A 21,041-nucleotide genomic window follows, 5' to 3' on the forward strand; every position below is an offset into this window, starting at 1 on the left:
TCATTGGCGGGGCTGTAACATTTCTCATTGGCTGGGCTGTTGCTAAGCGAGGAGAAATTCTTCCTTTGGTATAGTAAAGCAGTCGCCCCTCCTGTTTGGGAGTGCAAGGTAGTTTCTTTCCGTGGGGTATACAATTGGCATCAAGGAGCAGGGCATGAGAGCTCCCCCTTCTGGACTCTTGACGCCATCTTTTCTTTTTTTTATAAATTTATTTATTTTTGGCTGCGCTGGGTCTTCGTTGCTGCCCTGGGCTTTCTCTGGTTGTGGCGAGCGGGGGCTGCTCTTCGTTGCGGTGCGCGGACTTATTGTGGCGACGTCTCTTGTTGCGGAGCACGGGCTCTAGGCACGTGGGCTTCAGTAGTTGTGGTACGCGGGCTCAGTAGTTGTGGTGTATGGGCTTAGTTGCTTCGCGGCACGTGGGATCTTCCCGGACCAGGGCTCGAACCCATGTCCCCTGCATTGCAGGCAGATTCTTTTTTTTTTTTTTAAAGTTGAATTCATACTGTATTTTCAGGTTTTTTTTTAACTTTGGGTTTATTTATTTATTTATGGCTGTGTTGGGTCTTCGTTTCTGTGCGCGGGCTTTCTCTAGTTGCGGCAAGTGGGGGCCACTCTTCATCGCGATGCGCGAGCCTCTCATTATCGCGGCCTCTCTTGTTGCGGAGCACAGGCTCCAGACGCGCAGGCTCAGTAATTGTGGCACACGGGCTTAGTTGCTCCGCGGCATGTGGGATCCTCCCAGACCAGGGCTCAAACCCGTGTCCCCTGCATTGGCAGGCAGATTCTCAACCACTGCGCCACCAGGGAAGTCCCTGACTCCATCTTAAATGAGGTTTCTGTTTATTAATTTTCACAACACTTGTGATTATATTTTTTCTGTATGTATGCTAGTCTTCAATAAAGTAATAAAAATAAAAATAAGGGTAGTCTGTGGACCTCTGGTAGCCTCTCAAGGAGAAATAAACCTTGGGGTTTTATAAAAAGCCATGGTCTGTCTGGTGATTGATTCTTCTAGTACTAATAATCAGCTCTTGGCATATTCATGGGTTCTGTGAAGACCACTGACTGGCCACAGAATCCCAGGTGATGGTGCATTATCTGAGGCACCAAGAGATGAAGTGGGCAGGCCCAGCATCTAGTGAAAGTATTATATTGGGGACTGAACCCAAGCTGGTCCTCAAGGCACAAGTAGTTCTGTGAAAAGGTCTCACACTTACCAGCCACTGGTGGCAGATTGTTTACCTTGGATCCTTTCAAATTGGAAGGGTCATCAATTCCCCTTCATTGGAATAATGATTGTCATCACTGTTGGGAACTTTTTTTTTTTTTTTGCCTCTGCCCTATTTCTGCCAACATCACCATCCCTGAACTTTACTACCTGTTTTCACAGTATACATTTTTAAAAGTTAAAAACATCACCCTCACACAAAACCATGGTGAGCACGTATCAAAGATGTTAGTTAACTTATCAATGGGGGAACTAGCAGAGAAATAAAGCTGGTTCAAGGGAGGACATGAGATATGAATATGTACAGACAGTGGGGAAAAAATGCCGGAATTAAGTTGGAAAGTTTGATACAAAACTGGTTAATGTCTTTCAGGGTTGTCTTTTCTGGCAGAAAAAAATCACTTTGAAACGTGAGAATCTTCCATAACTTTACTGAGTCTGGACCCTAATCAACAATTAAATATTAAGTCCAAGTGTCATCTAGAATGTCAGAAGCTCGTGGTGGACAACGTTGTAGTATGACACTGAAAAAGCATGGAGAAATCTTGCTTCCTGGGATTCGCTGATATTTTCATTTTCCTCATTACCTAAAAGCAGATGGCCCTCAAAAGCAGATAGCCCTCTAGAATTGTTGCTTATTGAAGCTTCAGAAATGATGCCAACTGGAGACCACATCTTGAAAAGACGGTACCATCTTCCTAGACGTGGTCTGTGGTCTCACCTAGTATTGTTTTGTCTATAACTAGAATACACGGGGTTCAGAAATCAAGGCATAGAAGGGGAATGGCACCTTTCACAATTATACATAATGACCCACTTCTGTGCTTTTCCTTTCCATTCTCACAATCCTGCTCTACTAGCTCTCCTTGTGTTAAAAAAAGAAAACCTTGTTTGGACAATTTAGTTATGAGCATGTGCCAATGTTTTATTACAATCATGCATGCAAGGAAAAAAGGTCTCTTGTAGGCCAACTGAAACATTTTCTCTTGGTAAGGTCATTTTATAGAAGAGAATTGTTAAATAACCCTATTAGACTACAGATTAGATCCAGGAAGAAAAGATGATCCGGTTAAAGATAGCAGATTCTTGGCTGGCAGTCAGCTGACTGTTAACCGGGTGGGCCACTGATTTCCCAGAAGTTTCATTCCATCAAAATTCAATAGAAAATGGCTTAATCATTTCACTTTATCAGGAATGCCAATTTCTTCCCTGAAAGAGATTGTAAATTACCCACACGAAGAGCTTGTGTCCCAGACCAGGTTTGGGACATTTTAAATTTTATAGTAAGATTAATATAGCGGGTGATCTGGCACCTCTGTCTCCAGGGTTTTCTCTGTTCCTGGAAACTAAGTGGTCCTTGCCTTGTTTCAGGGCCTGAAATAAGCTGTTTCTTCTGCCTGGAATTATCTCTTCTTCATGTCTCAGCTTAAACAACCCTGTCCCCCAGTATAATAGGAGTCCCCGCTTACTCTTCAACCTAGAGTTTCTTTCCCCTGGGGCATTATCAGTTTTTAAGCTCCAAAAAGAAACTATGTTCCATTCGCCCATCACAGGACTTGGCACTGTACAAGGAGCTCACAAAAGCATCGAATGAAGATCCTCTCTTGTAAACAGTACTGAACAGAATTTTTGCAGGAGGCAATGGAATACTAGCTCTGATTAAAAATCTTGTTATGCTCCTTAAAGCTAATCCTATGATCTTGAGCCAATTACCTAGACACCGCGAGGTTCAGTCTGCACCCATTAAACGGGCAGCTTGGACTTCCCTGGTGGCACAGTGGTTAAGAATCTGCCTGCCGATGCAGGGAACACGGGTTCGAACCCTGGTCCGGGAAGATCTCACACACCGCGGAGCAACTAGGCCCGTGCGCCACAACTACTGAGCCCGCGTGCTGCAACTACTGAAGCCGGCGCGCCTAGAGCCCGCGCTCCGCAGCAAGAGAAGCCACCGCAATGAGAAGCCCGCGCACCACAACGAAGAGTAGCCCCGCTCGCCGCAACTAGAGAAAGCCCGCGTGCAGCAACGAAGACCCAAAGCAGCCAATAAATAAATAAATAAATAAAATAATTCTCACTTAAAAAAAAAAAAGGTCAGCCAATAGTAGCTTCCCTTAGTACAGTTGTGAGGATCAAAAGATTTTACATTTTTATACTCGAACCCAGTCAGTGCTCCCATGTCCAGCATTTAAGATCTTCCACCTACTAAGCGAGCTCTAGGTTCTTAACTCCTCCAAAGCACTACCAAGGACCGCCCTCCCCGCCCACCCGCACCGCCCAAGGATAACATCATCAACCCAGGTCTCTAATGATGTCATCTCCGGGCCTGTTCAGCTTCATCCTCCGGAAACCTACAACTCCAGGCAACCGGTCTCCAGCCTTAGGTTATTTTTTTCTCTCCATAGCCCGAATTCCTTCTTTCCCATTCTTCCACTTAAAACTTTCGACTCTTCCCGCCTTCCCTCAAGGTAGCAATTTTCGGTTCTCCCCGCTTGCTCTCGAGCGAATTCCTCAAAGTATTTTACTCTCTTAATTAATCGCTTCACTAGCCCCACACTTCAGCTTTTTCCGTCTAAATCCTATTACCGCCGCCGGTTGTCAGTCGGCTGTTTCCGCCTCCTGTCACCCACCCTAGACACCGCCTTCGCTTCTTTCCGGATCACCTCAGTTCCTTGTTTTTTCCCAGTCCCGATTCGCTTCGGCTATTTCCGGCTCCCCGGGGCCTCCCATTCTTTCTCTAGCCCCACCCCCGTTAACAACTTCGGCTCTTTCCGCCCCTCGCGATCTTCAGCTCAGCTCCTTCCGGCTTTTTCCGCCTTGCCTCGGCCTCTCTCTCTCCCTTCGGCTCTTTCCGCGGCCCTTCGGGAGAGCAGTCTGTGCCTCTCTCCTCCACGTGACGCCGCCTCCACCTCCCAGTTCCCCCTCCTACCTCGCCCTTCCTCCCGCCTCAGCCTCTTGGCACGTCCGGGCCCGAGCCGCCATTTTGTGTGAATTTCTGACTGCGGCGGGGGCCGGGAAGCCGGGGCACCAAGGGCGGGCAGACTGACAGACCGTCGGCCTGTCTCCGCGGCCCGTTTCCTTTTCCTAAATTCCTTTTTTTTTTTTTTTTTAATCACCCTCGCTCGCTCTCCTCTTTTCCCTTTCCCCCTCGCTTGCTCCATTGCGCGCGGCCCGCGCTAATTACACCGAACCACCCACCAGTGTCCGTGTCCCCCGGGTCTCCCATCCCCGGGCCCGCAGCGGTGTGTGTGTGGTGGGTTCTCTCGCCCCGATGAGGGCCCCGCGCCTGTGAGCGAGTGACCCCAGGGGCGGGCTGCGGAGAAAGCAGGCGGCGAGCGGCCCGCTGAGGCCTAGGCCGTGCGGCCTACGCGGAGGTCGGCGCAGAGGTGATTCCGAAACTGAAAAAATATATACCCATTCCTATCAGGAGCCCTCAGAGCTGAAGTGTGCCCCTCCCGCCACGCCCAAGCAGTCCTTTTTCGTGCATTAACATCCCCTCCCCCCCCAAAGGAACGATGGAGGCCGCGCCCGGGACCCCCCCGCCGCCGCCATCAGAGTCGCTGCCGCCGCCATCGCCGCCACCGCCATCAACGCCTTCGCCTCCTCCGTGTTCCCCCGACGCCTGCCTGGCCACCCCGCACCTCCTCCACCACCGCCTCCCGCTCCCTGACGACAGGTCAGGCCCCCGGCCCGGCCGGGGCGGCGTCCCCGGGGGGAGGTTGAGGAGGAGGAGGAAGGGGGCGGCCGCCATGTTGGGCCGGGCCGCGGAGGAGGAGGAGGAGGAGGAGGAAGGGCGGGGTCGGTGGGTGTCTCTCGCTCGCTCGCTCTTTCTCACTTGCTTTCTCTCCCGGCCTCATGCGTTTCCCCCCCCTCGCGGCGCTCGCCCGCTCTCCCTCGCTCTCGCTCTGTCTTTTTTGGGCGCCATGCTGAGGGGAAGGTGAGGAGGCGCCCCCCGGACCCCCCGCGCCCGCCCTGGGGAGGGGGCGCCGGGGGCGGGGGGCTTCGGAGGCCCACCGGGGTCCTGGCTGCCCCTGCTCCCGGAGCTGGCAGCCACGGGCCCGCCTGCCCGTCGCCTGGCTTCGGGGAAGGGAATGGGGGAGGGGCTCCCGGACCCTTTTGGGGGGGATCTCGAGCAACAGCCCCGCTCTTAGGGGTTTGGAGTCGGGGGGGGTGGGCTCCCAGACCCCGGCAGTATCCTTTCTCCTGGGGGAGGTGTGCCCTGCCCTACTTGGAGAGGTACCCTAGCTTTTGTAGGAGGCAGGAAGTGGGGGTTCGTTAATTTCTCCATCCTTACGGGGGGTCCTTTCGGTGGGGGCCTCTTGCACTTTTTTTTGGCGGGAGGTGTTTCCTAGCTATTCTCTAGGGGGCAAAATTGGGAGGATCTTTTGCCCCTTTGGAAGCCCCTGCCTCCTTTTGGGGAGAAGACCCTTCCCCATGCTTTCCTTAAAGGGAGGGGTCCTCCTGATTTTCGTAGGTAGGTGATGCGTTTATTGGTGGGGGTTGGGGGGGAAGCTGGTGAGGTTTGGTTTCCCTGCCTTGGAGAGGAGAGGAAGTTGGTCCCCTCTTTCTCGTGGGGTTCCCTCCTTTTTCGGGCTAAAATGGGGCGCCATCCCTTCCGGGAGAAAAAAAAACGAGGTTTCCTTGTGCTTTGGCAAGGGGTGAAAGGCAGGACCCCCCTCCCCTTTATTAAGTACGAAATGGGCTCGCCCCATGTCCTTCTCTGGAGGGTGATAAAGGGGCCAGCCCGGCGCGTTTCAGCGAGAGGTTGGGGCCCCATTTACCCTGCGCTAGCAGAAGGTTGGGGTGCAGGGTTCGCCCACTCTTTTTTGGTGGGGCAGGGGAAGAGGTGGCTAGAGAGTGGATTTGGAAATCGTAGAAGGGTTTCAGCCGGCAGGAAAGTGAGTCTTGGAGGGAGTGGGGGTGGGGAGGGGAAGAGAAGGTGCTGGACAGATGGCTGGCCCGTCGCAGCCCGGGGCTGGGGAGTCGCAGAGGACCCTCCCTTAGACAGGGGTCTTAGCTAGGGCTTCCCATGCCAGGCACCACGGCCCCTTCTCCCCACTCCCACCTCCCCTTTTCCCTTTCTCCTTCACAGACCATACTTTGCCTTTTAAAAGAAATGCCACCCACATTCAGAGACACAAGTGCAGCAGTTTGGTGAGCTTTTACAAATTTTTTTTTGTTTTGTTCTGTTTTGTTCTAATTAAATGTATCGTCCTGGGAATCGCAGCCCATCGCAGCCTGACTCCAGTTCAAGGAAATAAACAGATTAGCAAAGGTCTGTTCGCTAAGCCCATGTTGGGCTTCCGGGCCCCCTCTTGGGGGCAGGTGCATTACTCAAAGGTGCTTACACGCTTTATTCGACCTCTAAGGAGTTCTCTTATGTCAGAAGTGTATGTCTTACAATGGGTTGGGATGGTAAGTAGCCTCTTTTATTGAGTAATTCAATTATCTCCCTCTTTTTGTCCCTTTCCTGCCTGCCTTCCTCCTCGCCTTTAGACCAAAGTGATGCTTGAGAGCGTGAATTGATATGTTCAAATCAGGATTGTAACCCTGTTGAGCCCTTTTAGACTTGCACATCCTTTTCAATGTTTAATTTTTAAAATTTGATGTACACAGTTTTTTCAAAAAAGAAAGTGTATTACTGTAACATGACAAAAACCTCTGTAAAAGGCCCATATGTTTTCAAGCCCTTGGTACCCCTCTTGACATTTCAGTCCATTGCTTTGTCTCCAGCCTTCATCTTTGAAGAAAGTGGATACTTCAAGTCCATTTGTAGGAGACGAGGTTACTGAATTTGGTTTATGATGCTTGCGTGCAAGTTAATGTTCTCCCTCCCCTCTGCCCCAACCGCCCCAAAAAGATTGTGGTTCAAGTAGATCCAATTTTCTCATTTGACTCCGATGTCTCTTATGGTGATGGACGTTTAAATTAAGCAAGTCATTTGTAAAGTACTGTTTAAGCACCAAATCTGTAAAGTGTGTCAAGCCTCAGTCTCCTCTCCCCGTCTCCACTGTTCCTTTGTTCGAAAGCACATGCCTGACCGTGAAAAGTCGATGCAAACGTGTTACACGCCCAGCCATGGTGGAGAGAACACTTCCTCCGGCCCCCAGTCCCCCCTCTCCTACATGTACAAGGAAAAAAACAGCAACAGAAATGACTTGCAGAACCAAACACTACTTCTGATGTGTTTTACAAGCATAAGTTCTTCCGTTAAAAGACAAAACACGTTGAAGTTCCATTTTCCCTCTTGCCCACTTTTGGTCCCTGACATACTTTGTTAGAGAAAACTTTTTAACACACAGTCCTCTTCCCCTCCCAAGATCCTGTTTCCTTTTTTCCATTCTTAGGAGGAAAAAAATTCACCGACATTTAGATGAGGAAACATGTAAACTTCAATTCAGTGGGTCACTTGTTTTGTTCTTCTTCTCGGTATGTTCACAACTTAACTGCCGTGATGATCTTAGGTATGTAAAATCATTTGTGGGAGGAAGAAGTGTCCACACAGTCCAGTATTCCTGCAAAACAATGTCTGAAGCACAAACTGAACACACTATCCAGTGCGCAGGGTCAGCCGAAAATGAATTGCATTTATTTGAAGTTTCCCATTCTTTGTAAAATTTCTCCTCCAGGAGCCAAGTGCAGAAACTGGATGCTAACAGATGAACCTTCCAAGTGACAAGGACTACTAAGTGTAGAAGGATGCTTTTTTAACTTTACTTTTAAAATGAAATGTTAAGGAAATTGCATTTCTTTTATAAGTGAAAATTTTAGCTGTCGTTAATGTTAAAATATTTCCTCAAGCACTTAAAAACGCTCAGGCATATCAACACATGGGTTTATTGTTTTTTCCTTCTCAAAGGAATCTCATCCATCAAATCCAAGAAGCCCCAGTAATTATGTCAAACTATTTCAGTAGTCTTTGTTTTTGAAATGTCACAGTACTACCTTTTCCCCCTCAAACTGATGTACCAGTATTAGTTAAATTTCAAATTAATGGATGTTGCAAAAAAAAAAAAAAAAAAAAAAAAAGGGTGTCACTCAGAATCCCTGATTCAACAGCAGCTCTTGTACACTTGTAATCTTTAAAATTTTTATGTTCTCTGGGGAGAGCTTTAATCTGAAAGCAAATAAAAATCTCCCAGTAGAAACAGAATCACTTGTGACCATGAAAACATAGTTATTCTGGTCATAAACCCCTTTATATTTTTTATTCCCCTCAAATTTGCTCTTCAAAAGAAAAAAATGTGATTCCGCAAAAGGGCTTTCTAATTCATCATCTGTACTATCTCCCAGATAGGGTTTCGATTTGCTCTGAAGGTTTAAATTTTTGATTATTAACAAGCCGGAGTTTTCTTAAAGTAGAGCTAGCTATTTTAGAAAACCACTAGTATGGCTTTGCCTCAGCCAGGAAGACTGATCCCAAGGGAAAATTGTTTTGCACCTGTAGAAATGAAGGCTTTCCCAGCTGTTGACTGGCAAGTTAGAGATGAATGGTTGATTCTGAGTTTGTGATTTCCCTCCAGTTGAATGTAGACAATTTCATATCGGGCTGGTTCAGTAATTTGTTGTTGAATAATGCCTCTACCTCCGCTCCTTTCTCTTAGATCTTTTTCCTTCCCTGATGTGCGAAAAGTGGATGTCTCAGGGTTGCCTTACTTGTTGTTTGCTTGTGTTACATTTTTGTGGTTATCAGGTTCCTAGAACCATCTTGTTGTGTAGGCCAGATCCAGTTACAGTAAATAACCTCTATGGTGAAAATCGCTAGTGAAACTATTTCCAAGCCTCTGTGGGTAGCTTCAGGTCAAACCATATTCCAGAGAACCTAATGTTGGTCCCTGCAGACGATATTTTCTAGTACCAGTGACTGGTTCTGACCCAGATTAGGAGGTTAGAAGAAAATAATGCAGAGCAAATAGGAAGTGAAGTGGCTGAGTTTCTAAATGAGCAAGGTGCTCACATGTACCTTGGTAACATAACTACTGACATAACAGGAGGAAAAAAAGGATTGTTTCTGAGATTTCTGGCAGTTGGTATTTAATAAGCTGATTCCAAGATCGGGAGGAGCGGTCTGCTCATTGGTGGAGGGAATACTGTTAAATGGTTTGAGGTCGGTTTCAGAGTTAGAACCCAATGGAAAGAGGGGAAAAGCTGCCTGTTTGGGTGGCATATAAAGTTCATTTGAGTAAGTTAAGGTAAAACTGAGATTGTTGGGGCTTCCCTGGTGGCACAGTGGTTAAGAATCCGCCTGCCAATGCAGGGGACACGGGTTCGAGCCCTGGTCCAGGAAGATCCCACAGGCCGCGGAGCAACTAAGCCCATGCGCCACAACTACTGAGCCTGTGCTCTAGACCCCACGAGCCACGACTACTGAAACCCGCGTGCCTAGAGCCCGTGCTCCACAACAAGAGAAGCCACCGCAATGAGAAGCCCTCGCACCGCAACAAAGAGTAGCCCCCACTCGCCGCAACTAGAGAAAGCCCACGTGCAGCAACGAAGACCCAACGCAGCCAAAAATAATAAATAAATAAAATAAATTTAAAAAACAAAAACAAAAACTGAGATTGTTTGGTATCATGGATTTGGCTTTCCAAATTTATCGGCTGAGTCTTTGCTGCAGGCCTCTTTCGCTTTTGATAGTTCATGAAGATGCAGTCTTGAAGACATTGTGCAAAGTTTTTTGCCTGGATTTAGTAACAATATGAGGTTATGAGAGCAGTTCTTCAAATTTTTTTTTTTTTTTAGTTTATTTATTTTTGGCTGCCTTGGGTTTTCGTTGCTGCGCGTGGGCTTTCTTTAGTTGCGGTGAGCAGGGGCTACTCTTCGTTGCGGTACATGGGCTTCTCATTGCGGTGGCTTCTCTTGTTGCGGAGCATGGGCTCTTGGCCTGCGGGCTTCAGTAGTTGTGGCTCACGGGCTCTAGAGGACAGGCTCAGTAGTTGTGGCGCACGGGCTTAGTTGCTCCGCGGCGTGTGGGATCTTACCGGACTAGGGCTCGAACCCGTGTCCCGTGCGTTGGCAGGCAGATTCTTAACCACTGAGCAACCAGGGAAGCCCATGAGGGCAGTTCTTAAAATACATTTCTGACCCTTAGTCAGTTGATGACCAAGATGAAGACATGGCCTGTTAGTTGGTGTAGACGTAGTTGCATCCTGCTTTTGGAATAATTTTTTTAGTAGTACATAGGTTATTTGCTCAGAGCATAATTTGCTTCTGTTGGCCAAATTGCTCTGGGTAGAGGATCTTTCTCTTGTTTTTTTTTTTTTTTGTTATTTTTCATCTGTGTGAGCTGGTGACTCAGCTCGCTATTTGTGAGGCAAGTGGTGACATCTTTTGAACATTGGAGGTGGCAACAGGATACGAAGGAACAGCGTGGGTTTGGAGGCAGATAAGATTGTGTTCAGTGTGCACTGGCCGCCGAGGATAATGCCCTCCTCTCAGGGGCATTGCCGTCAAATGGGCACACGCAGAACACCCACACTGCCTGGCATTCAGAGAATCTTGGTTTCTTTATCTTCCTGCTGTCCCTACTAGAGAAAAAACTCTAAATAGAATTTACAGTCTGGTGTATAAACAGAAGTAAGAATAACATCTGTGTTTTTGAAGGAAGTCAGTTTATCCTTCACTTGTCAGGTTTCTGGTCAGCGATTTAATTGCGAGGAGCTGATTGGGGTTTCAACTAAGTGGGAGCCGTCTGAAGGCACTTCTTGCTGGTTCAGTGTCCTTATTGTACGATGCTGCAGCAGTCGTGCTTCCTTGAGCTCGTGGTGGCTACCTTCCCCTGCTCATCTTTTGCAATTGAGAGTCTGAGTCAGGGCTACAGCCTCGGTGGGCCTCCTGAGACCAGGGAAGCCAGCGCTCCAGCACCTCACCCACTGCTAACCAGTCACGTCCCCTGAAGTAAGTCCTTTACCCTCACCAGAGTCCGAGAGAAATGAGCAAGGTCTGTCCCAGCTCCAAGATTCTCCCACCCCTTGGTGATTTGGCCGAGTCAGTTAAGGTTTTGTTCATTCAGCAGCCAGGCTTGTCTCGTGCTTTTCTTGGAGCCGAACAGTTTTCAAGGAGCCCTTCTCTCCTCGGGACTTTATTTAGAGTTGGGCAGAAGTTGGTACTGCCTTTACCAGGCCTCATGTTACCTTCCCGTATCTGCCCTGCCTTCTGCCGCTTCTGGCCACGGCGAGGCATGGCTGCAGCTCCTGATACCCAGCTGCAGGGTAGATGCCTTGAGAATGAATGGTAAGGGCCGGCCAAGCGGCTAGATCCCGGGAAGAGCCGGTAGAGAAACCTTGGCTCAGCAGCTTAGCTGAATTCCAGGCTGGATCCCTTGTCCCTGTTGAGTGATCCCAGAAAACCCTACACTTCAGAGCCATAAAGCTTAACAGAGCCTGCATGCCGCCTGCTCCCTCCCCACCAGGCAGGCCCAGTTCTGGTAGAGAGATGGTGGGGAGCGGTGGCGGCTGGCTGTGGACGTGGGTGTCAGGCAGACGGGATGTGCCGCAAGAGTTACTCATCTCCTAGGTCAGTCTCCTGGCCTTCCCAAAGGTGTGACAGTACCTCTTGGGCATTGTCATGTGAAGGTCAACAATTATCTGCCCGGGGCCGTCTGAGTGCTTTTCATGCATTAGCTCACCTTAGCCCTACTGCTGAGAAACTGAAACAGAGGTGAAGTCACTTGTTGAAGGTCACAGAGCTGTTGGGTGTGGAGGCAGTTAGAACCCAGCCAACCTGTACCCAGCCCTGAGGTCTATACCCAGAGGCCGTCCTGGATCTGGCACAATATCTCTCAAACTGCAGCATGCAGGCATTAGTGGGATATAAGGTCCATTTATTGATTTGCCTCCTGTATGTGGAAAACAAATGGAAGAGGGTAGAAAAAGCAGAGTACCGCAGAGGTTAAATGTGGCTTTGTGAAAGTTTATAAGCTGAGTTTTATTGGAACATTCGTTTATCTTGTCTGCGGCTGCTTTTGCGCTGAACAGCAGAGTTGACTAGGTGGGACAGAGACTGTGCGGCCCGCACGGCCTAAAGTGTTTTTTGCTGCCCTCTGCGCTGGTCTTGTAGGCCTAGTGCCTGAAGGGTGTACACAGCAGCCACCGTCATTTATCTTTGTTGTGGTGGTGGAGGTGTTGGGGGCAATGGGAGGGGACTTTAAAGTTGTCCCCAGAGAGAGGGGGGCTGTGCTACTGCCCCTCCCTGGCTTGTTGAGGTTCCGTCATCCCTGTGTTCCACTCCTTCCAGTGGGTGTAGAGGCCCACACCCAGGCTTTGGAACCTTTAAATTGAAGGGATGTTCGTCCATTAGAAGGAACCGGAGACCTCTTGAAGCCCAGTGCGGAAATGGATGGCCGCTAACACGTCCCTTCTATGGCCCGACCCAAGGGAGCTGGGCCCAGACGTGAGTGTCACTGGGCGAAACCTCCACTGCAGGTGGCTTGGATTATTGCCCCCCTCGTTTTCCTAGCAGACACCAGGGCTTAGGTTTCCTTGGGATTCCAGCCCCTGCCCTTGCACGGGGCACCAGAGCAGTCCCCGGAGGCACAGCCTTTCAGCGACAGAGGCAGCCCCTGGCTGCAGCCCTGAGGCGGCTGACCGGCAGCCACGTTCATCTGCTCGGTGATGCACCAGTCACATAGGGCCTCTTGTCATTTGTCCTCTGGTCTATCAGGAAGCCCTCGATAAACACCTTGGGGAATGAGTTTGTGACCAAAGGCAACCCCTCAGTGACCTATTCAGAGTTTTAAGTGATCCAGGTTGCTGCCTGGGAAATGGTCCAATGTCTATGTTGGTGAAATTGACAAAGAGGGTGTGGATGGCTGAGATTGATGCCTGTTTGTGTAGACCATATCCCAAGCACCCACCCAGTCTATACCTGGCCCTGTGCTGGGCCCTTGGAAACTCAGGGATGACTGCCAGCCTCTTTCTTCTCCGCCCTCCAGGAGCCCACCGTTGACTGGAAGTTAACAAATAATTGTATACAGATAATTGCGTATATGAACAAGAAATCTTTGCGTCCTAGGCCAGGTCTCTTTTAAGAGGAAAATGTTAATACTTTGTCTTGGCTGAATGGAAGCAAATTGATTCCCCTGAAAAAATTATAAACAAGAAGTCTTAGCTCACAGGTTTCATGGTTCGATTTTCCTTTCTGGAATAATAAAAATCGTCTCTCTTTGGATGAGAACCAGCATCTTTCCAGCTTTAAGCAATCCAAAGCGTGGTTGGCCTGAGAAGGTGGTTAGGAAATTCTTTGTTGCTGCGAAGCAGATTTCAGAGGTTCATCTGACAGGAAAAACTTGGATCAGAGAGATGCCTCTGTCAAGAACACGAGCTGTTTTCAGAGTGAGTGGGAGTAGGAGAATAGCTATTTGAGCAAAGAAAAGGACACTTTTGACTTAGAGATTCAGCTAGCAAGCTGGGTTTTTCTTGGTCAGCTTGTTTTAAACTCTACAGAAATGTTCTGCCTAAGAGGTTTGTGTGCTTGGACGAACCCCAGTGTGGATGCCACACACTTGGGAGTGTAGCGATCCTTCTAGCATTAGAGGACTGGAATTTTCTTCCCTTGGATTCATGTTGCTTTCTGTCCCTCTTGGGATAAGTCCTATTTGTTTTTTTGCTAGGATTCCTTGGACCTTTGTGGGCACGTCTTTTTTTTTTTTTTTTTTAAGACACTATTTATTTATTTATTTACTTACTTATTTTGGCTGCGTTGGGTTTTCATTGCTGGGCGTGGGCTTTCTCTAGTTGCGGGGAGCGGGATTACTCTTCGTTGCGGTGCGCAGGCTTCTCATTGTGGTGGCTTCTCTTGTTGCAGAGCATGGGCTCTAGGTGCACGGGCTTCAGTAGTTGTGGCACGCAGGCTCAGTAGTTGTGGCTCACGGGCTCTAGAGTGCAGGCTCAGTAGTTGTGACGCATGGGCTTAGTTGCTCCATGGCATGTGGGATCTTCCCAGACCAGGGCTCAAACCTGTGTCCCCTGCATTGGCAGGCAGATTCTTAACCCCTGCACCACCAGGGAAGTCCCTTCTGGGCACCTCTTGTTCCCTAAACTATCCAGATGTCTTTTGGTCATATTTTTGAATGTCCCAATTCCATTTGATGTTGGATGGCCTGGATTGGCTTTGTGTCTTTGCATGTTGATAGTTTTTTACTCCAAAGCAGTTATTCTGGGCCAGGTTGGTGCTAAACACTTGATTTACATGGTCTCAGGGAATTCTTCCTACGAGGATATATATCCATCCTGGAGGTTCCTTTACTGCCTTCACTTCACAAATGAAACAGGTCACAGAGTGTTTAAGGAGCTTGCCCAGTGTCTTAGTACCTTACTTTGGCATTTTTTGCAGTACTGTTTCATTTAATCTGTTTTCTGTACCTATGTCTTAACTTTTTTCCAACTCAAGTATAAAGTTCAGGGTGAGAGTTGTTTTGTTTGTTGGCCTGTTTAGTAAATTATTCTTTTTTGGATAATTTCTAATTGTCTCAAGGGTTGAGGTTAAGAGCTGGACCTGGAGTCAGAAAGTCCTGGACTCTGGTTCCAGTTCTGCTTCTTCCTGCTGTGACCCTGTGGGCATATTTCTTCTCATCTTTGAGCCTCAGTTTATTTGTCTGTAAAATGGGAATACTAACGAATTGCTACTGCATACGTTTGTTAATGCGTTTCAGTGACAGATGTGCAGAAGTGGAGAGCACAGCAGTGTGGTCCCTGGCATGGAAATTGCTGCTACAGGATGTTAGTAGTGAATATTTCCTATGGCTCTTGGATTTTATAAGACCCTGGGGTGCCCAGGAAGGTTTTGTAGTTGAGGAAACCACAGCAGAGAGGTGAGGGCTGGTGGAGGCCCCCACCTTGAACTCCAACTCTTTGCTAGGGAAATTAACTTCTTGAGGACCTTGATGAGCTCTCTTCACTTTACTGAGAGGTTGTCCCCACCCAGGGCATCTTTTTTATTTTTTAACTTTTTCTTAGGGAAATTTTCTAACATATTTAAGAGAAGAGAAAATAGTATCATAGATTGCCTTATACCCATCACCAGTTTCAAAAGTTATACACATTTTGCCAATTTTGGTTCATCTCACTACCTCCCCCCATCCCCCTTGAGTATTTTAAAGCACATCCCAGACCTCATCTTATTTCACCCATACATTCTTCAGTATGAATCTTTTTTTTTTTTTTTTAAGTATTTGTTTGTTTATTTATTTAGGGCTGTGTTGGGTCCTCGTTTCTGCGTGAGGGCTTTCTCCAGTTGCGGCAAGTGGGGGCCACTCTTCATCGCAGCGCGCGGGCCCCTCACTGTCGTGGCCTCTCGTTGCGGAGCACAGGCTCCAGACGCGCAGGCTGAGCAATTGTGGCTCACGGGCCCGGCCGCTCCGCGGCACGTGGGATCCTCCCAGACCAGGGCGCGAACTTGTGTCCCCTGCATTGGCAGGCAGACTCTCAGCCACCGCGCCACCAGGGAAGCCCCTTCAGTATGAATCTTTAACTTAATTTTTTTTAACATAACCACAGAACCATAATCATGCCTAACAAAATTAACAATAATTACTTAGTATCTCAAATACCCAGTCCGGGTTCAGATTTCTCCAATTTCCCCCACGTTGACTTCTGGCAGTAGGTGTGTTCGTGTCAGGGTCCTGGCACTGGACAGGCTGTCTTGCTTCTGTTGAAGTGAGGGGTTCAGGCTGTGGCTTGGGCTTCTCCTGTGGTTGGTTTGTGCTTGCTGCTCAGGTGGTGTCTGTGATGTGGGCATGTTGCCATGGAAATGATGTGATGTCACTGAGCCAGTTACGACCACACCTGAGAATGTTGAGGGGGAGGGAGACACAGTGCTTCTTTGCTCTTGCTCTGTGGTTGATGAACCTAGGTAGTAAGGACGCTGAAAAACATGTGCAAGACCCAGAGGTTTATTTCAGGAATTTTCTGCCTCTGAAAATCCCTCAGTGAGGTTCCCCCCGTGGCTGCTTCACCACGGCCGAAATCGAGGGAGGGTCTCGGGGGCCTTCCTCAGCCGCGAGCCCGGAGCCGGGTTTGTACAGGAAAGGCTCCTGCCTTCACTCCTAGGAAATGACTGTCCTGCAGCGTTGGATTTGGGGATCCTGGACTTCTGCATTTAGGCCTGTTGTTTAACATTTGAAGAGGCGGAGCCTCCTTGTAATTTTTGTAATCTTGTCCCTAGTTAATGGGTCATTCAGAGCCTACCCAGGCAATTTGTTGAGAGTTTGGGCAGTCAATGATCATAACCCTGACCTTCACATTAACCTAGCCGCCTCTTGTCAAGGGCTCTCATGATCTTCAGGTAACAGCCACTGCTCCCATGGGTTTTCATCTTTTTTGTTTCTTGCCTGTCTCTCCTCTTTCTCTCTCTTTTTTCTTTTGTAAATCAGGTAGATCCATAAACGCAGGCCCCTTTCAGCTTCCATCCAACTCTCGTCTAGAGGATTTCCGTGTTGCCAAACTTAATTTTTTTTTTTTTTTTAATTTTATTTATTTATTTATTTATTTAATTTTTGGCTGTGTTGGGTCTTTGTTTCTGTGCGAGGGCTCTCTCCAGTTGTGGCAAGCGGGGGCCACTCTTCATCGCGGTGCGCGGGCCTCTCACTATCGCGGCCTCTCTTGTTGCGGAGCACAGGCTCCAGACGCGCAGGCTCAGTAATTGTGGCTGACGGGCCCAGTTGCTCCGCGGCATGTGGGATCTTCCCAGACCAGGGCTCGAACCCGTGTCCCCTGCATTGGCAGGCAGATTCTCAACCACTGCGCCACCAGGGAAGCCCCAAACTTAATTTTTGTAAGGGACCTTTCTCCCTTTTTCCCGGGGCTCAGCTCTCGTTGTGCCTTTTCCTCCTGGTCAGCCACTTGGTTACTTTCTCATACCACCTAGATGAGAGCTGAGGAAGGGGAGATGTCGATTTGTCAGTTTCGTCAGCAGGATTTATTGGCAGAGGACGGTGGCACAGACGGGCCAAGAAAAGTGAGAACTTGTTGGCCAGCAGTTAGCAGTGGTCCCCGAGGGGAGTTGGCTGTAGCTTCTCCATAGAAAAAAATGCTTCCCAGTAAGCACTGCAGCTGGTTGAGGATTATCCATGTGGAGGTGTGCTCATGCTAGCTGGTTCTTAATACAAATAACTATTATTTGTCTGGTACTTACTTTGTGCCTGCCCCCCATGTCAAGGGTTTTATCCATGTTATCTCGTTTAACCCTCACAACCCCTTGAGGTAGGTACTACACTTATCCCGTTCTGCAGATGAGAAAACCGAGGCTCAGGTTCCGTACCAAGAGCACACGCTAGGGAAGACGCAGAGCTGGTTGAGTTACTTGGTCTACAAAAGGAAGCAGGATGCCCAAATCTGTAGACTGGTGGGTGGGCCCAGCCTCCTTTGAAGCATGAGGTTTCTTTCCGGTACTGTTTTTGCCAAGCCCATGGTATGTGATGAACCTGAAACACTTCTGTGCCCTGTGGAGTTGGCCCAGTAGGCATTCCTTAGAATGGGCTCCCTGATCTCTTCTTTGACCCAAAAGGAGGAGTTGGCCATCACCAGCTCTGCAAGTGGAAACTTAAATGCCCCGGATGCTTAGTCCAGGAGGCACAAGGCAGAACTGGGCCTCAGCAAGGCCTTGGCCTTTTCCCGTTTCCTCCCTGGCATCCATTCCAAGTTGGTCGCCCAGCGTGGTTGGCTTCTAGTTCCTGATGGCTCTGGCGGGCCAGCCCTGGTGCAGCCATCCCAGCGCGTTGCCGGTCCAGGCTCCGGGAATTAAGTGGTCTCTGCCCAGGCCGATGCTTCAGGGTTTCTCCTGCATGCTTGTCTCAAGAAGGTTTGGCACGTCTAGATTGAAATGATTAGTGCAGTGGGGCTTCCCCCACTTTTCTTGGGGGATCATGTCACAGTCTATTCAGCGTGCTCCCTCGGTATTTAATCCCACTCTGACATGGATTTTGCTGGCAGTCTGTTCAGTGGCACCATTTAACCCCGGTTGCTGTTTTATGGAGGCAGCCTTTGTGTGGTTGTGTCAGTGGCCCACAGGATTCCTGCCTCTATCCCAGTTGGCTTGTTTTTCTTTCTTTCTTTTTTTTCTTCTGGTAAACAGAGTCTGAAGAAAATAGGCCCTGTATTCATGCAGGACGTTTAGCTTGGAATCTCCAGCGTTATCAAGGGGAACCCCCTCAGGTGACCAGAGGTGGGCCCAGGGCTTGGAAGAGTTGGAGAGCATGGTGGGCCAGATGGTAGTGAGAATGCGCAGTGGGCAGTCAAGTGTCACCATCCCCGAGTCCCCTCCAATATCCCATTCCCCTTCAGAAATCACCAGGGATTTTTTGATGCTATTTATTTTGCAGCTGCTCCCAACTCCAGGGGAACAAAGTTTCAAGTATTCACTACCCGGTTTGTAAAAAGTCGTAGATTCTCACTGAGCCCACATCTGCCTGGGGCTGTTAATATAGATAATGCAGAGAATTCCTCTTTGGCTAAAAGTCTTTGAAGGGTGGATTTGAATGCTGTACCTCCCTGCCTTTGGAATGAAAAGGCATTCTTCTGGAGCCATTCTTGAGGATGGTTGAAGCTCTTGGAGTTGCTTGGATGGTCTTTTGTTCCCTCCTCCCGCGAGTGTTAGCGGTGATGTGTAGCAGCAGGACAGGGATGGAGGCCTCAGCTGACCCTGGGCAAGCCCTTCACTGGCCGTGCCACGGCATCCTCGCCCGTGAACGTAGAGGTGGAGGAGTGTCTGCGGGTGCCAGCCTCTCTGGCTCAGCTGCCCCGGCCCTGTGTCACAGACACTGCCCTGTGGCCTGGGTTTCTTGTAATCTGTATCTTTTCCTGCAAGGACAGTGCAGAACAGGAGGTGGTCAAGGACCCGGCGCAGAGAAGATGCTCAGAAATGTTTGTGGCATCCAGTAGGCGGTCGATGAGTGGGCTCCCCCTTCCCTTTCTGTCCTCACCAACTGAGGAAGAACGGCGAGCCTAGAGCCAGTTTCTGGCTTTTTCGTGTCACCCCGTCTGTCTGACCTCGACAGATCCTTTCACCTGCTATCCCTTTAAGTTCCTCCTGTTCGAAAATGAGGGGGTCGATGGTGCCCCGCTGTCCCTTCCCCTCTGACATGCCTCTTCTGGTTCCAGGAGGGTCTTTTGCCCTTTGCGATCTTGGGCTTTCTTCTCATCCCGGCTTCTGGGCCCCCAGGCAGTTTCTGTCTTCCTGGGTTCCCTCCATCCCTGCCCTGGGATTCTGGGTACTTTCAGCTTTTTCCTTTCCAGACTAAAGTGTGGAGAGTGATGCTTTTGTTTAGCTTTTCTTCATAGAATACCAACCCCTTCCTCTCCGGTCTGTCGCTGGGCCTTCCCTAGTTCTGTAGCGTCTGTCTAGTCTGTCTGTCCCTGTATTTCTCCTGAGGTGTGGCGACCTGGCCTGCCCAGCAGTGTTCCCAGCAGGGACACGTAGCTCCAGGAACCACTCTCCCAGTGTCCTGTAGAACTCCAGGCGGCGGCAGCAAGTTTGCCCTGCCTGTTAGTAACAGCTTCCCCCTCAGCTTGGCGAGCTTGCCAAAACCAGTTTCCCCAGTTAGGTGGCGCTTTTACTGCAGACAAGGCCATTCTGGCAGAGTTGCCTCATCCCATGAGAGCTTTGCTCCCACGAGAGCGGCTCCTGGTGTGGGCCGCACCCAAGCCAGAAGGTGCCTCACTTGTCAGGAATGCCGCCTCCACAGTTGACTCGGCGTCTTCCCTCGGGGCTGGCCCACGACAGCCTGGTGGTTCCAGGGGAACAGCACGAGGCACCCATCGGTCACCTCTCTGTATTGTTTCCTTTGAAACGTCGGGAGGAGTTTTTGGTCCTGCCTTCTGTTTGAGAGCTGCCCTTGACCTCTGCCAGGGTAATCGTGGGGCTGTACCATTTGGGTTTGAAGCTGCCCCGACCCCTTTGAATTGGGAGTCAGAGTTAATGGAAGGGTCCCCTTGTTGGTGGGGAGCAGTGCGAGAGAAAGGGCCGTGGAGGATCCGCAGAGAGGTCGGCCGTTGTTTCTCCACAAAGCCTGTTAGAGCCTTCAGGGCTCCAGGGGCCGGGCTCGCCTGACGAGCTTGTTCCCACGCCGACCGGCTCCCCTCTGAGCCTCTGAGCGGCCGAGGCCTCTTTGGCCTAGATTAGTTCTCTCTGTGGTTCGCCTACTAGGTCCTGGGTTCGTTATGTGACTCTTTTATCTTCTCCTCATTCTCTTTGTGGGTCTTAGTGGAGAAGGAAGGAGTTTTTTATGCTCTCACACATACTTTGCCATCGTCATGCATGAGGAACTTGAGGAGCTTTTGACATTTTTTTACATTTGTTTATTTTTTTTAAAGCAACTCCTGCACTTGTGAGAACTGTGTCTGTGGGTTTGGCTCAAAAACTGGATTCTTTTTCCAGCTGCTCCTTTCTTAACCCTATTTATCCCCCCCCACACCCCCCCACCCTGTACGTATTTTGATGTTCAGAACGTCCTGTCAGCAGCATCTGTCACATGTGGAGAGTGCTTTTATTTTGTAAAGTAAGGGAGATTGGGGTGACATGTGGGGGATTTTGCAGAGTCAGGAAGTCGTAGGACAGGGAGCCAGAAGGGATACCGGGAGGTGAGGCAAGTCAGGTGGGAAACAAGGGGGTCAGCAGCAGGTGGGGGGTGAGCCCTCGTGTGGGCGCGTCAGGAGGGGCCTGGGACCCTTCCCCTCTCTCCACCTGCTCAGCTCCCCGCCTGTGGCCCAGAGCCGTGGAGCTGGCGGAGCGGGTCAGGCCTCGAAACCCGGGGACCGGAGCCTGTTGGCTCGTGGCAGCACCTCTGGCATCCACGGCCCCACCCTGCCCCCCGCCAGGACAG

The 21,041-nt window shown here is 49.6% G+C and overlaps 1 protein-coding gene across 8 annotated transcripts in view; it reads left to right on the forward strand.

Annotated features, from left to right (window-relative positions):
- Positions 1-4,267: 4,267 nt before the first annotated feature.
- The window catches only part of ZC3H4 (zinc finger CCCH-type containing 4), a 42,865-nt gene continuing 26,091 nt past the window's right edge, over positions 4,268-21,041 (forward strand). For 2 of the 8 annotated variants that reach the window (XM_036833673.1, XM_036833675.1), the window contains exon 1: positions 4,952-5,162. In XM_036833673.1, the coding sequence (XP_036689568.1) occupies positions 4,975-5,162 (188 nt within the window). In that variant the 5' untranslated portion in view covers positions 4,952-4,974. Of the gene's footprint in view, positions 4,612-4,735; positions 4,902-4,951; positions 5,163-6,317; positions 6,380-21,041 lie in introns of those variants that run through there. The other 6 variants (XM_036833672.1, XM_036833676.1, XM_036833674.1 and 3 more) reach the window with 6 other exon arrangements.

This window comes from Balaenoptera musculus, chromosome 19 (assembly GCF_009873245.2).
Source record: "Balaenoptera musculus isolate JJ_BM4_2016_0621 chromosome 19, mBalMus1.pri.v3, whole genome shotgun sequence".
Taxonomy (NCBI): Eukaryota; Metazoa; Chordata; class Mammalia; order Artiodactyla; family Balaenopteridae; genus Balaenoptera; species Balaenoptera musculus.